General features: G+C 41.0%; 2 protein-coding genes across 4 annotated transcripts; one reads left to right on the top strand and one right to left on the bottom strand.

Moving 5' to 3' along the window:
• Positions 1 to 46: 46 nt before the first annotated feature.
• Positions 47 to 6,972, top strand: LOC139452594 (mediator of RNA polymerase II transcription subunit 28-like). The gene is made up of 4 exons (XM_071234120.1): positions 47 to 119; positions 3,146 to 3,212; positions 3,875 to 3,987; positions 5,408 to 6,972. The coding sequence occupies exons 1-4, from the start codon at positions 54 to 56 to the stop codon at positions 5,759 to 5,761; spliced, it is 600 nt and encodes a 199-aa protein (XP_071090221.1). The 5' UTR covers positions 47 to 53; the 3' UTR covers positions 5,762 to 6,972.
• Positions 6,973 to 8,821: 1,849 nt separating this feature from the next.
• On the bottom strand, positions 8,822 to 21,483 carry LOC139452465 (palmitoyltransferase ZDHHC16-like). 3 transcript variants are annotated; one of them, XM_071233955.1, is made up of 9 exons: positions 21,372 to 21,483; positions 19,984 to 20,238; positions 18,597 to 18,788; positions 17,728 to 17,839; positions 16,075 to 16,208; positions 14,255 to 14,320; positions 12,576 to 12,824; positions 11,001 to 11,071; positions 8,822 to 9,510 (listed from the first exon to the last, which is right to left on the bottom strand). In XM_071233955.1, the coding sequence occupies exons 2-9, from the start codon at positions 20,203 to 20,205 to the stop codon at positions 9,387 to 9,389; spliced, it is 1,170 nt and encodes a 389-aa protein (XP_071090056.1). In that variant the 5' UTR covers positions 20,206 to 20,238; positions 21,372 to 21,483; the 3' UTR covers positions 8,822 to 9,386. The 3 variants fall into 3 exon arrangements, with proteins under 3 accessions (XP_071090056.1, XP_071090058.1, XP_071090057.1); XM_071233957.1 differs by having other exon boundaries at positions 8,822 to 9,504; XM_071233956.1 differs by having other exon boundaries at positions 12,576 to 12,821.
• Between the last annotated feature and the right edge of the window lie 1,446 nt (positions 21,484 to 22,929).

The following is a 22,929-nucleotide window of genomic DNA, read 5'->3' as shown; positions in this document are numbered from 1 at the left end:
CCTTGAGGCGGAATATTCCGAACGTTACCGAAGTTTTCATTGTTTACCGAAAAATGGCCGCCTCCACAAGTGATGGAGGCCAAACTCACATCATTGATAATTTGGAAACAGCGTTTCAGGTAAAGACGCGCGATATTTCTTTTCTGAAATCCCCAACAAGTTATATGTTGAAGGAAAGATTGGATGCATTTAACTGGGCACATGCTACTATCGTCTTCTTAGCACCGAGTTTCGAAGTTGTATGTTTCAGACCATCTGTTCTTCGTTCTTTCCACACCACTGTCATCAGTGCACAATTTAATCATTTCCACAGTTCACGGAGTGCACTTTCGCTAATGTCAGCCATGCCCATAAATAAAAGGGACCAATGGATAACCATGCTAACAAAGTTAATTGGTAATCACTTGTATGAACTAACCAAAGAACTTGGGGCCCCAGAAGTTCTCAATAATTGTGATTGAAAAGCCCCAAACCAAATAACAATTAATACATAGCTCCCTTTACTCAAATATAGGGCCTTCACTAATCCTCACTTCTCCATTATGTGCCATTGTCTGTGGCCTCTCTGGCTTTCTATGTGACAGTGGGTAGTACAACCATTAATTGAAACACAAACAAAATAATAATTAATAATGCCAGATGGGAGAGAAGGATCCTATGCCCTAATGGTATAAACTAAACCACTACAGATTTGCGTTAGTTTTGTTTGGGTCCATTTTCACAAGCAGCCATTTTCTCAATAACCTGATGTTGCAACATAAAATATATCGTCAGATCATGGGTTTTCGGACATCATACACTTTTGGATGGCCATTTTTATCACAATTACTCGCGCTTTAGTGGTGTCTGTGTGTCTATGTATCTGTGTGTGTGTGTTAGTGTAAGCATCATACAGACATTGTAAATATTCAGTTGATGGCTTGTTTTTAAGAGAAAGTTGTCTTGATGTGTTTTACAGTTGTTCATGTTATTAGAGTTTAAACTACGACTGTTTCTTAATATATTGCAAAATATCACATTTGTCATGTATCAAAAAAGGGTAATGTTAATATATCAACACAAATTCACAAACTGAAGGAGTATGCAACATGAGTGTCACTGGTGTGGGTGAAACTCATGTTGATTAATGATAGTCCATTCAACTTATGTTAAAATGTTAAATTCGCATGTTCATCTCCTTAGAGTCACTCACTCTACGTGTTGTTTCATACACCTGAACATGATTTACTAACTCAGTAGATGTATTGACTTTCCTGTGTATAAAGTCAGTCTAATTAGGATTCAAATGATATGGAAATAGATTTTTCAGATAAATTTATATGTTCTATAGCCACAATCTATCATTAAAAAACCCAACAAACTATGTAGAGTAAAAACCCATGTTATCTTATTCTAATTGATAATCGCCTTAGTGAGTGAGTGAGTTGGGTTTAACGCCGCTTTTAACAGTATTCCAGTTTCATCACGGCGTGTCAGCTTAATATGGGAGGAAAGCCCGAAGTGATGCAGGTTTTAAGACGTTTACCACTTCGGTGAAACCCATGAGAACGGGTATGGTGCTGACAAACCTAGAAAGATAATCGGGACGACACGGGATTCGAACCCACAATCATAGGTTTCTGGCGTGTCCAAGGGACACAACTCTGCAAGGCGAATCATGGCTCCTTAGACTACTGGGCCGCCAGTGCCCCCAATATTCCCCTGGACACGTGGTAAACAATAGTTATGTGAAATATGTGGCAGTAATAAGTTTCCTTCTTTTGTCTTGCTATTTGATTGCTTATCTATATTTCGGAATTATTTTTTGACAATGACTCGCATGCTGCAAATGCAGATATGCTCATAATGACTTTTCTGGGATAAACTCATTAAAATATTTATGTCGAAGAATGTTGGTTTCACCTTTCATTGGGATTATGTCTGCACCTATGAACACATAGATGGGACATCACTATCTCCCTTTTCACGAACTGGGAGTACATCTACTTTTTATTCCAATTAGCGCTGCATGATTAGAGGAGGATTGCACTAGGGCTGCCAACTTGAAGCTCGGCTCGGTTAAAGAGTTCATGAGCCAACACATTACCATGGCAACACTGATGGTATCACAAATAATAAGGACTGTGTTCTATGTTTAATATGCTCAAATGATCTATACTGGGGATTTATGCATTATGATTGTCAAATGTCACAATAAGAAGCTGTCAAGAAAAGATGGTACAGTGGTCATTGGTAGAACATCTTCGAGTATCAACTCCATATTATGATGATAAATACTTTTGACCGATATTCTACCAGTACCATGTGTTATCTCCACTGTATCATGGTAAATACACTGAAACTCTGTCCCAAAAATCTTTGTGCCAACTAGCCCGAACATAACTACATCATTTTCATTAGATTTTAGTGTTATTATATGGACTATTTTTATTATTAGCTGAGTTAACCAGATTGAACAGAAATTTACTAGACATGGAATTTGGACCAGTGGCTAAAGTCGCAGACTGCTCTGAACCCATTCACTACCATAGCCATGTTTTGACTCAAATGACATTGTTGTTTTTATGCTCAAAATAGCCGCCCAATCAACTAACACCCATATGTGAGATAAATTCTAACTTACTGGTGAAAGAGATGGACATGGGACACCACTTCCCAAATACAGCTATGATAGCAAATGGGTCCACAGTATTATTTAAACAGAATGGAGATTACCGTATTCGACGTAATAAGCGCCCCGCTCTAAAGGTGCCCACAGCGATATTTGCTAATATATTGGCTAGTGAATAATCCCAATTAGCACCCCTTCGATTGATCAATGTACAAAAGACTTACTTATTCGCGTATATATATTATTATAATACGCACTCTTGTGTTATATGCATACATAATTATGGGCAATTAAATTCTGGAAAAATATATCTGTCTTATGTAAACATTTCAGGCTGTCAGCATAAATCACGAAATTTATCTTTCAACTTCTGTTTTTTTCACTCAAATAATATTCTAATAAGAGCCCTTTATTTCTAATTTTGAGAGGGCCCTGGGTGCTTATGATGTCGAAAACGGTAAATTACACTATGTATCTGGTCTATTGGGGATGATAGTGGTAAGACTGATCCTAATTGTGTATTTTTGGTTTCAGAATTGTCTTGCCTTGGTCACTACCCAGGAGCATTTCAATGTTGTTGATTCCGAAGAGACCAAGACAGGTGGGTATTCATGGGGAAATCAAATCTTTGGATTAAGAAAAGAATAATATATATAATATTTCTACTAATTTATGTTAGGATGTACTTGTGATGCATGTTTTGTGTTGATGTACATATATCTGAAACTTTTAGATACATTTTTCACTCAAGTTAAATAAGAAATGTCTCTGTTCTGGTTGCACTGGTTTGGTTTGAATCCAAGAGGTGACTAAGTGGTCAGGTTGTCTGCGGCATTGACATAACATTCATCTGCTAACTTACTATGACCTTCACCACTTTTGGCTTTCCAGCCGATTGCAGAAGTCAGGGGTAGAAATTAACACTAGCTTGATCCATCTGATCCCACTATTCAAGCCAGTAGTTGAGTAGACTTTTAAGGTTAATTTCTAGCCCTGATTTTAATAGAATTCCAAGGGCAGTATACCACCTAAGATCAACGTCATACAGGAAACACGGTTAAAGCCTACAAGACATGAGATTCAAATAAATGCATAAATGGCAGAGTTCTGGCATGTGGTAATATGGGTTTCCCAATATGGCTGCCACTACGACATACAAACAGGCAGACGAACAGGCCAAGACAAAAACTCATGTGGGATATGTGGTTTGGTAAGCTATAAAGAGATTATAATAGTATCCCAGGTGATGTGTTCATGTTGCAGGGGTGGACCACACAATATCCAAGTTCCTGGATCTAGCGCGTCAGACAGAGGCGTACTTCCTGAGTCAGAGACTCATCATGTCCACGGAGAAGCCGGAGCAGGTGTTGAAGGAGGTGTGTGTCCCTGATGATGTGGACCAGTGTGGCCACTAGGAACTCGGGGACTCTGGTCAGGTGGTTCCCGAGTAGTGGCTACAGTGGCTGTGTTATTGGATTTATGATAATCACACATTCTTACTGACATGCATTCACCCATAGGGGGGGCGTTCGGGTAGCCTAGTGGTTAAAGTGTTCACTCATCACGCCGAAGACCCGGGTTCGATTCACGACATGGGTACAATGTGTGAAGCCCATTTCTGGTGTCCCCTGCCGTGATATTCCTGGAATATTGCTAAAAGCAGCGTAAAACCATACTCACACTCACTCTCACTCACTCACTCACTCACTCATAGGGATGATGCAGCAGTATAGGTCCATAGCAGCCGATGTCTGTTGTAACAGCAAACTGACTGGTCATTTACTTTAAGGCATTGGGGAGGGGGCGGAGGGCGGAGGGGCAGTGAACAAGAGTCATATGATTCTAGTGAAGGTTTTTACTGGACAGGAAGCCATATGGTTCTGTGTTCAGATACACCCACTAGTCTGTTTGTCCAAGAGTACTGAATATCTAAACAGACAAGATGTTTCCTCTTGAAGATCCGGGTTAGAATAGGTCTTCAGCAACCCATGCTTGCTGAAAGAGGCACAAGTATTGACCTGGCAAATGCCTTACAAGCCAAAATGCTGCCTCTCTACCTGCCTACCTCTACCTACATATTGGAATTGCTGTTAAAGGCCTGGTCTTACAAAGGGATGGTAGCGCTACTCTTCCTTTATCTTAACATAGACTTGACATCTTGTGGAAGTTGGATTGTGTGTAACACATGCAGGGTTTCAAACTGCTTGTTTTAGAGTGACAATCACATGGTTAAAATTTGTTTCCGGTGCTTGTAGAAAAACGTGTTTTATGGTATGAATCCAGTGACACTTGCACTGGCATACAGATAAACTGATTAAACTCATGGAAATAGCAATATAAAAATTCTTACACCGTTTGATTCACAAAATAATCCTGGGCATTCAGAAATTGAGAAGGGTATAATCAATTGAATGAAAAAGAAGGGTGCAATTTCCCAAAAAACTGCTTATTATTTAGCTCAATACGAAAAGTCATCAAGTTCTTACAGAAGTTCTCAAAAGTATCCTTCTGGTTGACACACTCAGATTCCAAATGACACACTTAAACATCTTGATGAGCGCCAATTTTTACCCCAGTCATATCAACAAATGGAAGTTACATGACATGGCCAGGCGGTTGGGTAGCCTAGGGGCTAAAGCGTTCACTCGTCACACCGAAGATCTGGGTTTGATTCCTGACATGTGTGAAGCCCATTTCTGGTGTTCCACCGCCTTGATATTGCTTGATAAATTGCTAAAAGTGGCGTAAAACTAAACTCACTCACCCACTAACTACATGACATGGTCACTGTTTCAGGACATCGCCGACCTGAAGAGTGAGATTGAGAGAAAAGAGAAGCTGATAGAAAAACACCATGAACGTCTACAGCACTGGCAGAACCTCCTCCGCAACATGCCTGGCACTGGAACCCCCCAGCAGCCCTCGCTTCACCAGCAGCAACCCCCCCAGATGCAACAACCTCCCCCTCCCCAGCCGATGCACCCACAGCAGCACCCAGGCATGGCCCCGTACCCTGGCCCCCCCATGCCAGGTGCCGTCCCTCAGCCCTTCGTCATGCCTCCGCCTCAACCCCCACCAGCATACCAACCAGGGCCCCTAGCTTACCTGGAACAAACTATGTCCAACATTGGTATGCCTGATCGAAGATAGCGCGTTATATCACGTCCATCATTGGTATGCCTGATCGAAGATAGCGTGTGTTATATCACGTCCAACATTGGTATGCCTGATCGAAGATAGCGTGTGTTATATCACAGCCAACATTGGTATGTCTGATCGAAGATAGCGTGTGTTATATCACGGCCAACATTGGTATGCCTGATCGAAGATAGCGTGTTATATCACGGCCAACATTGGTATGCCTGTTCGAAGATAGCGTGTTATATCACGTCCAACATTGGTATGTCTGATCGAAGATAGCGTGTGTTATATCACGGCCAACATTGGTATGCCTGATCGAAGATAGCGTGTGTTATATCACGGCCAACATTGGTATGCCTGATTGAAGATAGCGTGTGTTGTCGCATCCAACATTGGTGTGCCTGATTGGAGAGTATATGTGCGTTGTCGCATCCATCATTGGTGTGCCTGATTGGAGAGTATATGCGTGTTGTCAAGTCCAGCATAGGAACCGGTATGCCTCACCTGAGATTGAGTGAGTTATTTCATTGAAACATTGGTATGCTAGATCGGAGAGAGCATATTCCATGTCTTGTTTCACATGGGTCTACTTGATGTCCCACTGTGGCTAACTCATGGTGGCAAACACTGACATGAACTGGAGCTGAGACATGAGTTGAGTTGTTGAGTGGCCATCAATTGCAGTCAGCGTCTCTGAACATCGATGTGCCTAACCTAGGCCCACACCAGCATGCAAACTTTGAGAAAACATTGTCAATATTAGGATTGCATTTGGAGAGACGATGTCAACGAACACTGACAGTGATATTCCCACCCTGTGTGTGTCCATGCATCAAACAGCCTCAACTACAGGCTCGTAGGGCCTCCAACGTTATAAGTTATACTTGTGAAGACAGTGCTCACACAGCCTGGTAACGAATAAAGTGGATCATTTCGTTGTGTGAGATGTTACACATTCTATACTGAACACAAAAGGTTAGGGATCATGAGTATTTCGGGGGATATTTTTATGAAATTGTGTCGTCAGTCTTCACTAGAAAACAAAATCCAAAAAAATATTCATGATCCCTGACATTTTGTGTTTAGTATAGATGCAATTTTATATGACAAATGTTACGTGAGACACAGACGGCATACTGGCGAGTCTGACACTGACAGTAAGGTTTTACTTGAGCTGGTGATGCACCAACAGGAATCGTGTGAAACCTCAATAAATGACATTATTCAGGAATTATTGGGTTTTGTTTTGTGTTCTGCCAGTTATGTCTAGGAAATAGTTCATTTCACAGACTAGATGTTTGTCTACATTTCACTGTACAGTAGACTATGTTTATAACAAACATGCTTATGATGAACTGACGGATATAGCGAGCATGTTTTGGTTCCCTTTGCTGTATATATGGTTATAATGAACAAGTTAGTGGTCCCTTTGAGTTTTTTATGACTGTAGTTTACTGTACATGGCTACATACCATAAACACACAAGTCATTTACGAACATTGTACTTGTTATTTTATTAAAATCATAACAATAACATATACAAATGTACATTTACAACAATGAACACAAGTTCTGTGACACTTAGCGGGAAAAACAGTCTCAGGTCTACTGTCTACTGTTTACTGACATCAAGCTCAACTACTTGTTGATTTGATTGTTCATTTGATCTTTGTGCCACCCCCTCACAAGAGCCATGTCTTTAAACCTGACCCTTTTTCACTTTTTCCTTGACATGTTTGCAGAATTGTTTATGATACGGTCAATAAAGCTAAACTGATTATTATTTTATTTTGAAATGACCCCAATTATCCCCACCTTATAATATGATCTTTCACTCCGATACAATACATCTGCATGAAGATCCGAGGACACCCCCGATGGAAGGTCACATCAGTTTGACTCTGAGCAAAATAATGGCTGCATGGGTTCTTGAGCTGTCAACTTTGTAAACAAATTCCAGGTTCCCTGACCGTTAGCAAGGTTCCCTGACCGTTAGCAAGGTTCCCTGATCGTTAGCAAGGTTCTCTGACCATCAGCAAGGTTCCCTTACCATCAGCAAGGTTCCCTGACCGTTAGCAAGGTTCCCTGACCATTAGCAAGGTTCCCTGACCATCAGCAAGGTTCCCTGACCATCAGCAAGGTTCCCTGACCGTTAGCAGTAATGACATCAGAAGCTGCCTTTGAACATCTATATTAATTTTGTAAGGTTTTACTAGTTGAGAGCATGAAAGGGTGGAACAATCTCATTAAAATCAGATTTTTACTCTGATACAATGCTTCCCTGTGTGGAGAACTGAGGACACTTTCATAGGTTGTGTCAGGTGAAGTTTTCACCAGCACATCAGTATAGGGACTTTTCTACTCTCGGAATGAGTGAGTGAAGCATTCAGACAAGCGTATCTGATTTCTTCTGAGTGTTTGTTTGTTCTTTAACGCCACTCTTAGCAATATTCTAGTTATATGACAGCGGTCTGTAACTAATCAAGTCTGGACCAGACAATCCAGTGATTGACATCATGAGCATCGATCTACGCAATTGGGATATGATTAAATGCATCAACCAAGTCGGCAAGCCTGACCACCCGATCCTGTAAGTTGCCTCTTATGACAAACATTACTTGCTGAAGGGTAGTTTTCAATATGATCAATATTCAATATTCAATATTCAATATTATTGCAAATATCACTACGGGAGTATCTTCGATGTGACAAATACTTTAACCACTAGGCTACCCGACCGCCCCACCATATTTTGAAAATGAAAATATTCAGGGAATTTTATTCTACAATTATGTTGTTGTGGATCTTGTACACAGAACGTGTCATCTACACCCAAAAGAGTGAGTAATATATGGACATATCTTTGTGTTCTATGTTATTTGTTGCTAAGATCAAGAACCCACACATCCTTCATTTACCGGTGGACATTGTGGTCAAAGTTTGCTCAGGGTTCCTCTCATGCACCCTCCTATGGTCGTGTCCTCAGACCTCCCCACAGGGGCCGTGTCATATCGGAGTAACCGATCGGAGTTTAATGAGATTGTGGGTGGAATGTCCATGACACAAAAACTCTCAATCATGTAGAAACCTGGCGTAGCAGCCACACCAGCTCCCAGTCATGACGTGATGCGTGGAAAGTGGAGATGCAGCATGTCAGACTGGGAGTAAATCCCTGAGAGGAAGACGGAGTAAAAAAAGCACATGGAATCCTGTGAATGTCCTGTTGATGTCCTGTAAAGTCCTCCAGATAACATGTGAAAGTGAGATGAATGTCCTATTGCTGTCTTGTGCCTGTCCTCAGTACGTCTGTAGAAAGTCATGTAGGTATCTTATGGATGTTGTCTTGTGATTGTCCTTGAAAAATGTTGTGAATGTCCTTGATAACTCATGTAAATGTCCTTGTCAAGTCTTGTGGATATCCTATTGAAGTTTAATGTCCTATAGATGTTTTGTGATGATTGTTAGGAAGTCCTATCCTGCAGTTACTTTCCTGCGAACATCCTGTGAATATCCTGCATAGTCGCAGAGAGAAAACATTCACCATATTTATCACAACAGCCTTAAAATCCTTTAAAATAAATCTGGGTATCAACCACATCAGTCTGTAAAAGAATTCTGCCTCTGTGTGCCATCGTCATAACAACCGGAGGCCATTTTCTTCCTGGTTCAACTGATAGGTGGCAGTTCTCCACGTGAGACCGTTTCCTGTTGGTGTATGGCATGATGGGAGGAGGATGTGTCGCCAGAAGGACCTGGAACTGACAAGATGGTGTACAACAGTTACCATGGTTACATACCACAGGTATAACGATGGTCCAACAGACCAGCAAATAACCTCAGTTTGTGTTCCCTTTGTTAAAGAAAGCTAGAATTTTTGCTTACCCAGAGCCATATTTAGCAATATATGTTTTCAAGCTTTTTTAATGAAAAAAAAGGTCAGAAGGCTCTGTGGTTCACTGTAATTGGCCTGGAATATTAGATAATAAACGCAATAATACCAGGGTAGATATAAGCTCAAATTAACCTGAAAAGTGTCTGCAAGTACTTGCAATAAAAAAAAAAGCAGAGCTGTCACTGCCATTTCTAGAAGTCCCGGACATCTCACATACCCACATTTCATTGCCTACCTTTGTGAAATGATGACTGCTACAACCTCAGGACAGATTCAAGTACATGTACATGTCCCCTCTCTATCATACCGAGGATTGTAAAGGCATTTCCACTGTAATGGCATCACTTCTGGTTTGGCCAAGTACATGCTTAATGCAAGACAACCAGAATCTCACATGCTTGTAGCTAGCTTCATAAGACTGCTGCATGCCCTTCCATTCTAATGGCTACCCTTCTAGTTTGGGAAAACATGTCTCATGCAAGACTGTTTTAAACAGAAAGTCTGATACCTTCAGCTACCTTGATGAGAAATTTATGCACACTTCTGGCTGAATGATATCACTTCCAGTGTGACTTTGAAACAGAAATCCATTGCCTCCAACAAAGCGAAATAAGAAAGTACAGAATAACTTCATTCCCCAATATCAGAAGCTCATGCTTCCAGCTACCTCAATGCCCTTTTGGTTTAATCACCTTGACCCTCAATTTCAGCTTTTTAGTTATTGGGAACAATTCTGAGTGTATGACCTTGAGAGTGAATTTGAGCTTCAATATCATGTGGAATCATTTCAAGACTATAACTGGTTATCCCTCAAATATGATGTTCCGAGGCCGAATTCAGTGCAATAACAATAAAACAGCATATGTCATTCGTTGAAAGTAGGTCACTGTGACCTGTTATCATGTATCATACATATATCCTGAAATAATACACAAACATGTATAAGACTTAATACATGTATGACACATGTGAGGGAAAATGGCAAACATATTTTGCGAATGACCTTCAATGTGACCTTGACCTTATATTTATGTCACTCATGACCTTTCCTGATCTCTGCCCTGTCTTCAGGAAGACCATGTTTCATTGACCTACAGTAAATCCTTGAATTAGACACTAAACAAACTTTTTTTCAGGCTAAGGCCTTGAAGATGACCTTGACTTTGACATGACATATCAGGTTATGAAGGATTTGCAATAAGTTTCAACACCTTAAAGTTCAGATAGGTATTCTGGGAGCTAACTGTGGTAATCACATACTTGCAAAGGACACCAAGTCAGCAATACAGACAAACAAGCACCAGTGTTGTATTCCTTCAAAAGAGTACTATTGATCCTTTTACAGAAACATCTTACCTGTCCTTTTCTATTCCCAGGAAGATTTTCCAGTTCTCCACAAATCCAAAGTCATAAGGATTTTTGAAAATCTGCAAGAGAAGAGTATTTGAATATCATTTTCCGAAAAGTAAATAATGAATGGAAAAAGAAATTTGTTGAAAGGCACACTACCAACAGAGCAAGGGTGTGTTGGTCAAACATCTCCAAGTCCTGCTTTTTAGTCAACTCTGGACATAACAGGGAACCTCATAGTTAATTATATCAACAATTTGTAACTCACAGACCGCCTCCATGGTCTAGCGGAAAGAGCGCTTGCCCAGAGAGCAGAAGATTGCTGGTTCGATCCCAGCCATGTCATACCCAAAAATGTTAAAAGATGGTACTTGTTATTACCCTGCTTGACCCTAGCATAAAGGGGATAAAACCAGGACTGGTCGGGTCAGAGTCAGTATCTGTAGTAGGGTATCCATGTTAAACTTTGCTATGGTTTCTCAGTGGGCTTGCACAATAAAACCATCATTACTTCGGACCAGTACACTAACACGTCACTATTTAAGTGCAATAATCCAGAATACGCTCCATTTCCACCTCATCTTGTTACTCAGATAAATGTCAACAAGTGTTTGCCACTAACGTTGCTATATCCCCCGCCCCTGTTGCAGAATTTATGACATAATGAAATCTAAACAAACCCTAACCTTTTTTAACCGAGGTGGAACTTGTCATGGAAATTGTAAAAAAAGAAGACCTAAGTCCATCTTGTTGCCATAGAAACATAAAAAATAAAAATTTCTAAAATGTCTTAATAGCAAAAGGAACCAGTTCAGCATGTACTTGACAGACCTGCAAAGTGTGATGAAAAAATATTGAACGGTTTATGAGTTATGCTCCGGAAATGAACCCTACCCTCACAGAACCTAAGTCCATCTTGTTGCCATGGAAACATAAAAAATAAAAATTTCTGAAATTTCTAAATAGCAAAAGGCACCAGTCCAGCATGTACCTGACAGACCTGCAAAGTTTGATGAAAACACAGAACCTAAGTCCATCTTGTTGCCAAGGAAACGTAAAAAATAAACATTTCTAAAATTTCTAAATAGCACCTGACAGACCTGCAAAGTTTGATGAAAAAATATTGATGGTTCATGAGTTATGCTCCGGAAACGAAACGTGACGGACGGACTGATGTACGGACAGACGGACGGACGGAGCCCGTTTCTATATCCCCAACTTTGTTGGGCGGGGGATAAAAAAATTAAAAAATAGACTAACGGGATTGGGTGGTCAGGCTCGCTGACTTGGTTGATGCCTGTCATCGATCCCAATTTTGTAGATCGATGATCATGATGTCGATCACTGGATTGTCTGGTCCAGACTTGATTATTTACAGACCGCCATCATATAGCTGGAACATTGCTGAGTGTGGCATAAAACAACAAACCAACCAACCAACCAACCAAGATAAAAATAACTTATAAAAATCCTGATTCTGAACGCAATAATAATTGTTTCCAAGTTTGTTTGCCAAAGGCACTTAGCTAGGAGTCCTACATAAATCTCTGTACACGAGATAACAGAAGAAGGAGACCCTACCATGCCCTTCTTCCTCAGCCTCTTCCTCTCCTTCTTGTTGATGTGGACCTCGACGCTGGTCTCCGCGGTGCTGATCATGCGGGCGTGCCAGACGGTGAGGAGCCCGAGAGCAATGCAAACCCCTGTACACAGCAGGAACTCGAAGATGATGGCGTTGTGGATCCACTGTCCCTTCAGGTCTGGCTGAAACTCGTCCATGCTGCTTGTCAACATGTCTGCCTCTATCACAGGCACCTTGGGTGTCACCTGCTTTGACAAAACATTCAATCTCATTAAAATCAGACCTCAGTTTTCGCTACCGCTAAACAAAGATCTGAAGACATCCCATTAGGGGTCACGTCAGAACGACCTTTCATCCGACCAATTGGAGCATCACTTACCAGATTATGAAAATGACAGTCGGAATGTGATTTCTAATCATGCAACCTCGAAAACTTTAACTCTGAATGATAGTTACAGGTTTCACGACTAAATCCATACAATCAAGACCATCTATTAGCCAATCCAGAATGTTCTTTTGTTCAGGTTTCAAATCTGTAATCGAGAATTTGTCAAAATATGTTTCGATGCGTAGTCGAAAAATTTGAAATTAGTACCGTAAAGCACGAAAAAGCTGCCTTCTGATTGGTCATTCCATTGGTCGGTCAAAGTTTGCGCACGGTCAGTCTGATGTGACCCATAATAGGATGTCCTCAGATCTTTGTTTAGCGGTAGTGAGAAGTAAGATCTGATTTCAATGAGATTGCAAAACATTTAGCGATAATACACAATCTGAAAAATATGTCTCGGAGACTGAAATACTTTCTAGTTACTTCTGCCAGTGTCATAGTGCCAACCCACTGAGAAACATGCTGCAGTGTAACATGGATACCCCACTAAGACATATTATGCCTACTCCAAACCGACCAGTCCTTGTTTTATCCTGTTAATGTCAAGCATCAGACAGGGTAACACCAAGTACCATCTTTTAACGTCTTTATTCACAAGGTACGGCCAGTAGATCAAGCCAGCAACCTTCCACTCTCCAAGCAATACCACGGAGACGGTCACACAGCCCGATCATGCCTACGACCTCCCACTCCCTCAGCAGATGCTCTATCAACTACACCACGGAGGCGGTCGCATGGCCAGGAGATCAAGCCAACGACCTCCCACTCTCCAGGCAGATGCTCTATCCACTACACCACGGAGGTTGTCGCACGGCCAGGAGATCCAGGGAACGACCTTCCACTCTCCAGGCAGATGCTCTATCCACTTCATCACGGAGGTTGTCGCACGGCCAAGAGATCCCACTCCCCAAGCAGATGCTCTATCTACTACACCATGGAGGCAGCATAAAATCATCGGTTACAAAATGCAGAATTGCAGTATTTAAAGTATGTGCAAGTGTTCGGTTCCAAATACAATTCAGCATGGTTAAATCAATAAGTAACAAGATCTACACAGTATGTTTATCTCCTGAGCCTATGAATAAATGTTTTACCCTCAGACCCTGAAAACATGTGACAGAAAAACTTTGGTTGGGATGATTTTTCTCTGCATTCTGTATAAAACCTGAAGTTTGGTTGTTACGGACACGCTGATAGACCTTGCAACAGAAAATTAATGGTCTTTGAACAAAGTTGATAAATATTGTGGAAAAGAAACATGCAGAGAATATTATCCCTTTTGGATGTTACCTTTCTAGAGGTCCACGCTTCCCAGGCGAGATTCACCGGATAAAGTATCCCAGGAAACACAATGTCCTGAAACAGACACATTCCGTTACAGAGAAAAGTACTGCAAACTATCGCCATGGCAACTCTTGGCAAAAGGGCATTCCGGCTCAGAACTGGTTCCCCCATATCTCATGCTTGTCGCCCGGGCCAAGTAATGTTGGGATTAAAGGGCAGGCTCTGTGAGTCTGACTTAGTTGATTGCATGTTATACCCTGAGCCTGTCTGGATTGTTACAACCTCTGTCTGTCCCTGGCTTCCTGGGTTAAGATCTTATTTATATTACACCTTATTTACATGGTTAAAATACATTCTGGAGGAGGTTCTGTGAGTGCGTGAGCATGGTTTTACACTACTTCTAGCAATATTCCAGCAATACCATGGCGGGGTACACCAGAAATGGGCTTCACGCATTGTACCAATGTGGGGTTTTTGGAGCAACGAGTGAATGCTTTTACAACTAGACTACCCCATCGCCCCTACAACACAAGTACCAACTCAGAAAAAAAATACAAGCTTTACATGTTCCTTGTATACCAGGGCCTCATTCCACAAAACTATTGTAGCACTAAGGTGATCGTAACTCCCACACTTTAACATAGATTTACATGTTCCTTGCATACCAGGGCCTCATTCCACAAAGATATCGTAGCACTAAGGAGATCGTAACTCCCACACTTTAACATAAACTTACATGTTGTTTGTATACCAGGGCCTCATTCCACAAAGCTATCGTAGCACTAAGGTGATCGTAACTCCCACACTTTAACATAGACTTACGACTGTTGTAGTGCTACGTGGAATGGGTCCCTGCCTCTGTAATCAACACTAACTGAGTGCACAAACTAAGTTGGGCACTTGAAGATGTTAACAACGTAGTCAGTCAGTAAGTTAGGAATGGTTAGAAGATTGTATCCGTTTGTTGTTTAATGTCGCAAAAGTCCATCTATATGACAGAGGCCTGTAAATAATCGTGTCTGGACCAGACATTCCAGTGACTAATATTGTCAAAAAAGACAGGGTACGATGACACACTTTCAACCAAGTCTGACCACTGATCCATTTGGTCGCCTGAGTCGGTCTCCTGAACCCCAGAAAGTAAACAACAAAATGAATCACAGTCAAGTCTAGCATTATCTGGCAAGTCTAGATTGCCTCAGGCCTGAAATTAAGCATTATTCTGGGCTCCATTTGGATTTTACTTTACTTTACTTTACTTTTACACGTGAACGTGCCATGGGCATGCTTCAAGTTGGTACGTCACACAACGGTTTCAATGCCATCATTCAACAGTCCTCAGGCTACTGAACAGATACCAGCAGACAAGAACCACCAGAGATCGACCAGTTGTTTTTGTAATATTTCAAGATTTATTGCTGGTGTGTTTTCAATGCTGTTCAGTATATATATATATACAGTAAACTATGGTTATAACGAACTCAAAGGGACCACTAATTTCAATTTGTTATAACCGTAGTTCGTATTAACTATATGCTCGGCCCAAGAAAGGTCCAAGAAATGTTTGTTATATTCGTCAGTTCGTTACAAATGTAGTTTACTGTATACAATAACATAACTTTATTTCTGGGACTAAAATTTAATCATGGCTGTCTCTTACAACCAGTATAGTTAGCTGGGCACCTATTCAAACCAAGAATCCCCCCAGGGTTTTTATAATTTTGAAGTTTAGCAGCAAGATGGCCGTACAGACTAAAATGAATATGGAACAGCTGAAGTATTGCTGTGTTAGCAACATTCAGTTCACTGCTTGGGAGTGTGTTTACCTTGCTGCCGTAGAAGTGCTGTTTGAAGAGGTTGTAGCCAACGCTGCTGACGTAGATGGTGCCAGACCACATGTACACACAGAACATGAAGAAGTAGCGGTGGTTGTAGAAGCCGACGCAGTTGTTCAGCCACGCTGGGGGGGTTGAGGAAAACAAGCTGGAGGAGAACATGTATTGGAACAGCCGCACTCAGCAATTTCCAGCTATATGACGGCGGTCTGTAAATAATCGAGTCTAAACCAGACAATCCAGTGATGATATCATGAGCATCGATCCACGCAATTGGGATCGATGACATGCATCAACCAAGTCAGCGAGCCTGACCACCCGATCCTGTTAGTCGCCTTTTATGACAAGCATAGTCACCTTTTACGGCAAGCATGGGTTGCTGAAGACCTATTCTACCCCGGAATCTTCACGGATGTGAACAGTATAGGTCTGTATAGATGTGTACGAGGATAACACTGAGAGGTTCATGTTAGTAAATAATGGTCCCTTGCAAGTATAGAATAGCATACATTTCGCATAAGATTCGTCCCTAGGGAGAACTATGCATCATGTGAGAAGGTCAGGTGTGCACATGTGGTCAATATGCGAAAACAAGGACAGCAGCTGTTATACCTCTATTAAGAATCTTGCAATTCTATTGGTTAATCATGTGATGAAACAATGTATCCTAATGTGGACCCCCCAGAATATTGACCTCATCTTCCTGAGGCAAGGGAGTTAACTGACTATGAAAGTCCAGTTTCCACCCTTGCCGAACCTGGCTGGCATTTCCAGGCCCGATTGTGGTGCCACCAGTGACTATTACGAGTTTTGTCCCTTCTATGTCCCTCCTATTGACCAACCAAATTCCACCTCTCATATCACTTGCAATTGCCTCAAACAAAATTGAGGCGTCCAGTCATGACGATCTGATCTATAATCAAAATCTATATTGTAACTAAAAGGGCCTTATCTCACGAAGTGCATCAAATAACTTGAGTACCTTGAAAAATATGAAAACATGAAAAGATTTGCAAAATATCAGTCGATGCCAAGTGGACGGTACAAATGCTCTGCAAATCCTTATGTCAACCAAAATCTGCATGTTGAAATCCATGTTGTTTACGAACCAGATGTCTAGTTCGTTACACGATTTTGAAAGTAACTCCGGAATTCCAGCCTAGTTTGGCAAGGGTGAAAACTGGACTTTTATAGTCAGTTAACGCCATTGCCACTGGAAGATGTACAATCTCATTAAAATCATATCTTAGTTCTTGCTTCCACTAAACAAAGATCTGAGGACATCTCATTGCAGCCGTAATATGCAGCTACCAGTAATATCAAAACACGGGCTGCGTACTCGCGAGCAGATGACGTGAGCACCTTGATTAAAAACATGAAATGATTTGGAAAATATCATATGTTGGCGGTATACATGCTTTGCAAATTGTGCAAGCGAACAAATTCTGGGCACTTTACGAAACCGATGTCGATTTCGTCAAGCAATTTTGATTGGACTATGCATAGACTGGTTAGTTCAGCCAGAATATAACTCTATAATGCCAGCATAGTTTGGCAAGAGTGGAAACAGGACAGTCAGTTAACTCCCTTGCCTCGGGAATATGGATTCCAGCCTGTGTGGAGATTGACTCGGTGAAAGGATACGACAGTGATGATCCATCTTCATTACGCACTGGCGGCACACGCTGCAATGGTGTGTGCGAGGAGGCTTGGGGGAGATGCATTTCTTGCAGATGGAGACAACTTCTGGCAGGTTCTGCACACACAGAGTCAGGCAGTAAGCAACATGATACTTACAATCAGCTGAATTTGAAACTATACATAACCCTTTTTATTATTGGATTAATATAACAAAGTTATTACATCTGGAAGGCATCTGTGGTGAAGTGTCCTTGCATGTAACAGTGGCATGGTGTACTTACATCTGTGGGGTGTCTGGGGTACTTACATCTGGAGGGTGTCTGGTGTATTTACATCTGTTGGGTGTCCGGGGTACTTACATCTGGAGGGTGTCTGGAGCTGGTATACTTACATCTGGAGGGTGTCTGGGGCTGGTGTACTTACATCTGTGGGGTGTCCAGGGTACTTCGACTGGAGGTTGTCTGGAGCTGGTATACTTACATCTGTGGGGTGTCCGGGGTACTCACATCTGGAGGGTGTCTGGAGCTGGTATACTTACATCTGGAGGGTGTCTGGAGCTGGTATACTTACATCTGGAGGGTGTCTGGAGCTGGTATACTTACATCTGGGGGGTGTCTGGAGCTGGTATACTTACATCTGGAGGGTGTCTGGAGCTGGTATACTTACATCTGGAGGGTGTCCGGGGCTGGTATACTTACATCTGGAGGGTGTCTGGAGCTGGTATACTTACATCTGGGGGGTGTCTGGGGTGCTTACATCTGGGGGGTGTCTGGTGTACTTACATCTGGGGGGTGTCCGGGGCTGGTGTACTTACATCTGGGGGGTGTCTGGTGTACTTACATCAGGGGGGTGTCCGGGGCTGGTGTACTTACATCTGGGGGGTGTCCAGGGCTGGTGAAGCAGGCCATGATGTAGTTGAAGATGATCATGAGAAGCAGCCAGTGCCCAAACACCAGGTGAAACACAGTAGCTGCCATAGACTCGTAATAAATATGTGGAAGCAGACACACATAGAAGATGGCCACTACCATCGTCGTCAGGAACACAACCATTGTTACCATAATCTGAAATATTAAGACAAATATTATACTGAAATGACTTTTTACTCCTAAAAAGAGATGTCTTCCCCTGTTTTGATTCATTAGTTCAATTTGTTACTACATAGAAAATCTCACCCGAGTTTCTTTTGATATCAAATAAATCAAAGAGTGTTGATATAATTGATATTAAAAGACACTAGGGTGAGATTTTATTTATCATCCAACATCATTCAATTTTTTCAATTTGTAGACAGTAATAAGCAGTGTCTTAATTGTAAAAAGTAGAACCATTAGTGATGTTTTTTGATTGTGACGTAATGGTAACCAATGACGTCACAATGGTCTATAAAGCATTGTGATGCAATTACATTGCAGCGATATCTACAACCTAGATATCGCTTGATCTCACCCAAGCATATTTCCTGTGGGAGCCAGCTATGGATGATAAATGTATAAATCTGCTTGCAAATTTGAAAAACAATAAAAGTGAGTGAGTATGGTTTTACGCCACTTTTAGCAATATTCCAGCAATATCATGACGGGGTACATTGGCAAATGGGCTTCACATCTTGTACCCATGTCGGGAATCGAACCCAGGTCTTCAGCGTGACGAGCGAACACTTTAACCACTAGGCTACCCGACCTCCCTGAAAAACAATCATAGGAACATACAATCTGATTAAAATCAGATCTTAGATCTCGCTGCCGCTAAACAAAGATCTGAGGACATCCCATTACTGGTCAGATCGACCTTGCACGAACTTTGACCGACCAATGGAATGACCAATCAGAAGGAAGCTTCCTCGTGCTTTACGACACTAATTTCAAATTGGCGACTACGCTTCGAAACATATTTTGACAAATTTTCTATAACAAATTTGAAACCTAAACAAAAGAACATTCTGGAGTGACTAATAGATGGTCTATATTGTATGTATTCAGTCGTTAAACCCGTAACTATCTTTCGGAATACCCCGTGTTAAAGTTTTCGAAATTGCATGTTTAGAAATCACATTCTGACTGTCACTTTCATAATTTGGTAAGCGACGCTCTGATTGGTCAGATGAAAGGTCGTTCTGAGGTGACCCCAAATGGGATGTCTTCAGATCTTTGTTTAGCGATAGCGAGAACTAAGGTCTGATTTTAATGAGATTGAGGAACATATAGCCTGGAAAATGGTTTCATGCAAAGATGGATAGACACAGAGAAGAAGTCTTACCGGACCCATATACTTTGCAAAATGATCCACACACCAAAACATTGGTTCCATCATTGCGTCTGTGGCAGTGTTACAAGAGTTATGGTCATTGTAAAACAGACTTTTGTACAGAAGTGACCACCATTTCCTGTGCCTCTTGACCCACGCCCACACGCGAGATGGACAGTTGTGCACACGCCACGTGATACGGCCCATCAGGAGGACAGACCGTAGCACAAACATTTGCTGCTTCCTGAAGAGATTCGTTGGCTACAACTGAAACGAGAGAATTAAGTATGACAACATCATCTCTAATTTAGTGATTCCTATAGGCCTGACTTTCATAATGCAATTTATTTTGCAATAATTGTTTATGTATTGCGATACGTACCACACTATATTGCATTCTTTCATCTGTAATTTGATTTTCTGATCATGTTTTCGTTTTTTTGTCCAAAATAGAACCATACACCGGAATTTTCTAGCACATTTTTTTACCACTTTGCTGACGTCCACATGTGAAAAAACCCATTATATACAGGAAGCTGGTCACGAGTAGTTTTGCTTTTTCGATCACAGGAATCAGTTGCTAATTCCATCATTTTAGTTTTGACTTGACACTTATGTCAACTTTGCCAACAAGATGAAAATCTGCATGTTTTTGAATAGGAAATATACATATTGTAATCATTGGTATTTAACATCATGGCATATCAGTAATAGTGCGCACTTCATCTCTAATTACTGTCAATAACTATTATAGAGGCTCTCTTGTACCATATACTTGATACAGACGTCATATGGCAAGTTTCTGTCATATAGATATTTCCTTTACATATAGCTTTTTATTCATGAAAATTCAGGTAATTGAACATACACTTTCAATATAAACTAAAAAGTGATACATAGAAACACAACATAATGTAACAGTGGGTTCTAACACTGTTATCAAGCAAGTTACCATCACTTGTTTGATAACAGTGTTAAAACCTCCACCCAAACGTCACTCCTAATTGTAACAAAGAAGTTGTTCATCCATATATCTTATCCTTACTTAAATGATAATGATACTTTGAAAAACACTTATTTATGACATGTGGATATGGTCAAAATAATTGGTTACGTTGCACACCAGTCCATAGGCGAATAACGTCAATACGTTTATATAGTCATGAAGTGTGATCTCACGTGAATTTGACCATAAGATCTCTAACGACTACCACACACGTGACTTTCAGACGCAGATTGACGCATTCGTCACCAGGCTTGATATTGACAAGATCAATGCAGTGAAACTGGCATCCAGGCATCTGCCACCTTCACTGCCAAATGCTGCCGTGCAAGTGCAGAATTAAATAATGTGACAATTTCTACTAACTGTAACGAGAGCATTGAATGTAGACGAATACCTTCCAAATCATCTTTGTCGATGATTGTGTCACATTGTCCGTTGTCTTTTACAACTACAAGTTCAGAGTAGTTCTACTGCTTCTCAATATTTCCAGCACGAGATGAGGAAGTAGGTTGCGTCCCTTTGTGTACAAGATTCCAAGCTCCTCACAGCGATAGCCCGTTCGCGGAGCTCTCTATACGAGAGTGTAACGGTGTCACGCGCTGGATAGGAGCTTGACAAGATTTACCACTCGGAAAACTCTCGGCCTCTTCCGGGGATGTATTTGGCCCATTCCAGGTATTAGCTAGGGTGAGTGAGTAAAATGTTTTTTTCACGTCGCATCGGTTATTCGGCCGAAATGTCACTTCAAGTGTTTGCAACTTCTCCTCCATCACTGAAAAGACGGGAGAAACAAGGAGGTACCATCTCTAAACGAATGATTGTCAAGTGTCGTGCTCTATTCGTACTTTTGTGTTTTTATGTATTATTAAAAACACATAAAGTGTATTGGACAATTTGTTGAGCGGCACTCAGATCGACAGGACCGACTTGCATAGTCACGTGACACTAATTAATGTCTCAACTTCGTTAAACAAGGAAGAAATAAAATGAGTGAGTGAGTGAGTGAGTATGATTTTACGCGGCGGGGGACACCAGAAATGGGCTTCACACATTGTACCCATGTCGGGAATAGAAATAAAATGAGGACATACACCTTGTTTAAAGATAATTATGTCTTGTTTGATAGGCATTTTTGATAAGTTGGAGTACTAAGTAAGGATAGTATTTATGGATGAACAACTTCTTTATTATAATTAAGAGCGACGTTCGGTGTAGGTTCTAACACTTGCTTGATAACGGTGTTGGAACCTACACCGAAACGTCGCTCCTAATTATAATAAAGAAGTTGTTCACCCATAAATCATATCCTTACGTGATAATTATGTCGTTGAACCTTGTGTGAAACATCCCCTCACATGCATGCACTGGCTTAATTTAGATGTGGAGTGGCGCCTTTAAGAGTAGAGACTGGTCGCGAAGAGAATGTATCTTGAGAACAAATAAATTGTTTTAACTGTACAGACTTTATCGGGGACGAAGAACATGTTTTACATATATGCCCTATATATAACGACCAGAAGACCAACCGTCTTACTACATGTAACTTTACTCTACCTTATTTTAACAAAATGTTTTGTACAGACAAATTTACTCTAGTATTATAGCAAACCCAGATCTTATCTTTTGCGTTGCCAAAACCTGTTATGCGCTGACAGATTTGATATGGGTAATGTATGTGAATGTATACGTGTATATACATTAGATTGTTTTATGTTATATATATTGTGTATATTTAGCTATTTTAGTCTCCTCATAAAATAACATTTTATGTATTTTATTATTTTGGTTCTATTGTACCTGATAAATCGCTGTGCTGCTGGTCGTAGATATTGTGGTCATACATGTACATAACATGTATTTGTATTTTGTTTGTATTTTGAATGTATCTATGAGTGAGAGATAAGTAAACACTTCTGTCTGTCTGTTTGTCTTCTACTGAAACGTCTCGCGTG

This window comes from Haliotis cracherodii, unplaced genomic scaffold (genome assembly GCF_022045235.1).
Source record: "Haliotis cracherodii isolate W230 unplaced genomic scaffold, xgHalCrac1.p SCAF_9, whole genome shotgun sequence".
Classification (NCBI taxonomy): domain Eukaryota; kingdom Metazoa; phylum Mollusca; class Gastropoda; order Lepetellida; family Haliotidae; genus Haliotis; species Haliotis cracherodii.
Note: the sequence above shows the minus strand (reverse complement) of the source record. Positions and strands in the feature narration are given on the sequence as shown.

Bases quoted from the DNA above. Each gene is read 5' to 3' on its own strand.
- LOC139452594 (XM_071234120.1), top strand. From the start codon at position 54: ATGGCCGCCTCCACAAGTGATGGAGGCCAAACTCACATCATTGATAAT. The intron at 120-3,145 runs GTAAAGACGCGC...TTTTGGTTTCAG, and splicing joins ATTTGGAAACAGCGTTTCAG to AATTGTCTTGCCTTGGTCAC. The intron at 3,988-5,407 runs GTGTGTGTCCCT...TCACTGTTTCAG, and splicing joins CGGAGCAGGTGTTGAAGGAG to GACATCGCCGACCTGAAGAG.
- LOC139452465 (XM_071233955.1), bottom strand. From the start codon at position 20,205: ATGTTTGTGCTACGGTCTGTCCTCCTGATGGGCCGTATCACGTGGCGT. The intron at 18,789-19,983 runs GTAAGACTTCTT...TTAATATTTCAG, and splicing joins TTGCAAAGTATATGGGTCCG to ATTATGGTAACAATGGTTGT. The intron at 9,511-11,000 runs GTAAGATGTTTC...CCATCTTGTCAG, and splicing joins CTGGGAATAGAAAAGGACAG to TTCCAGGTCCTTCTGGCGAC.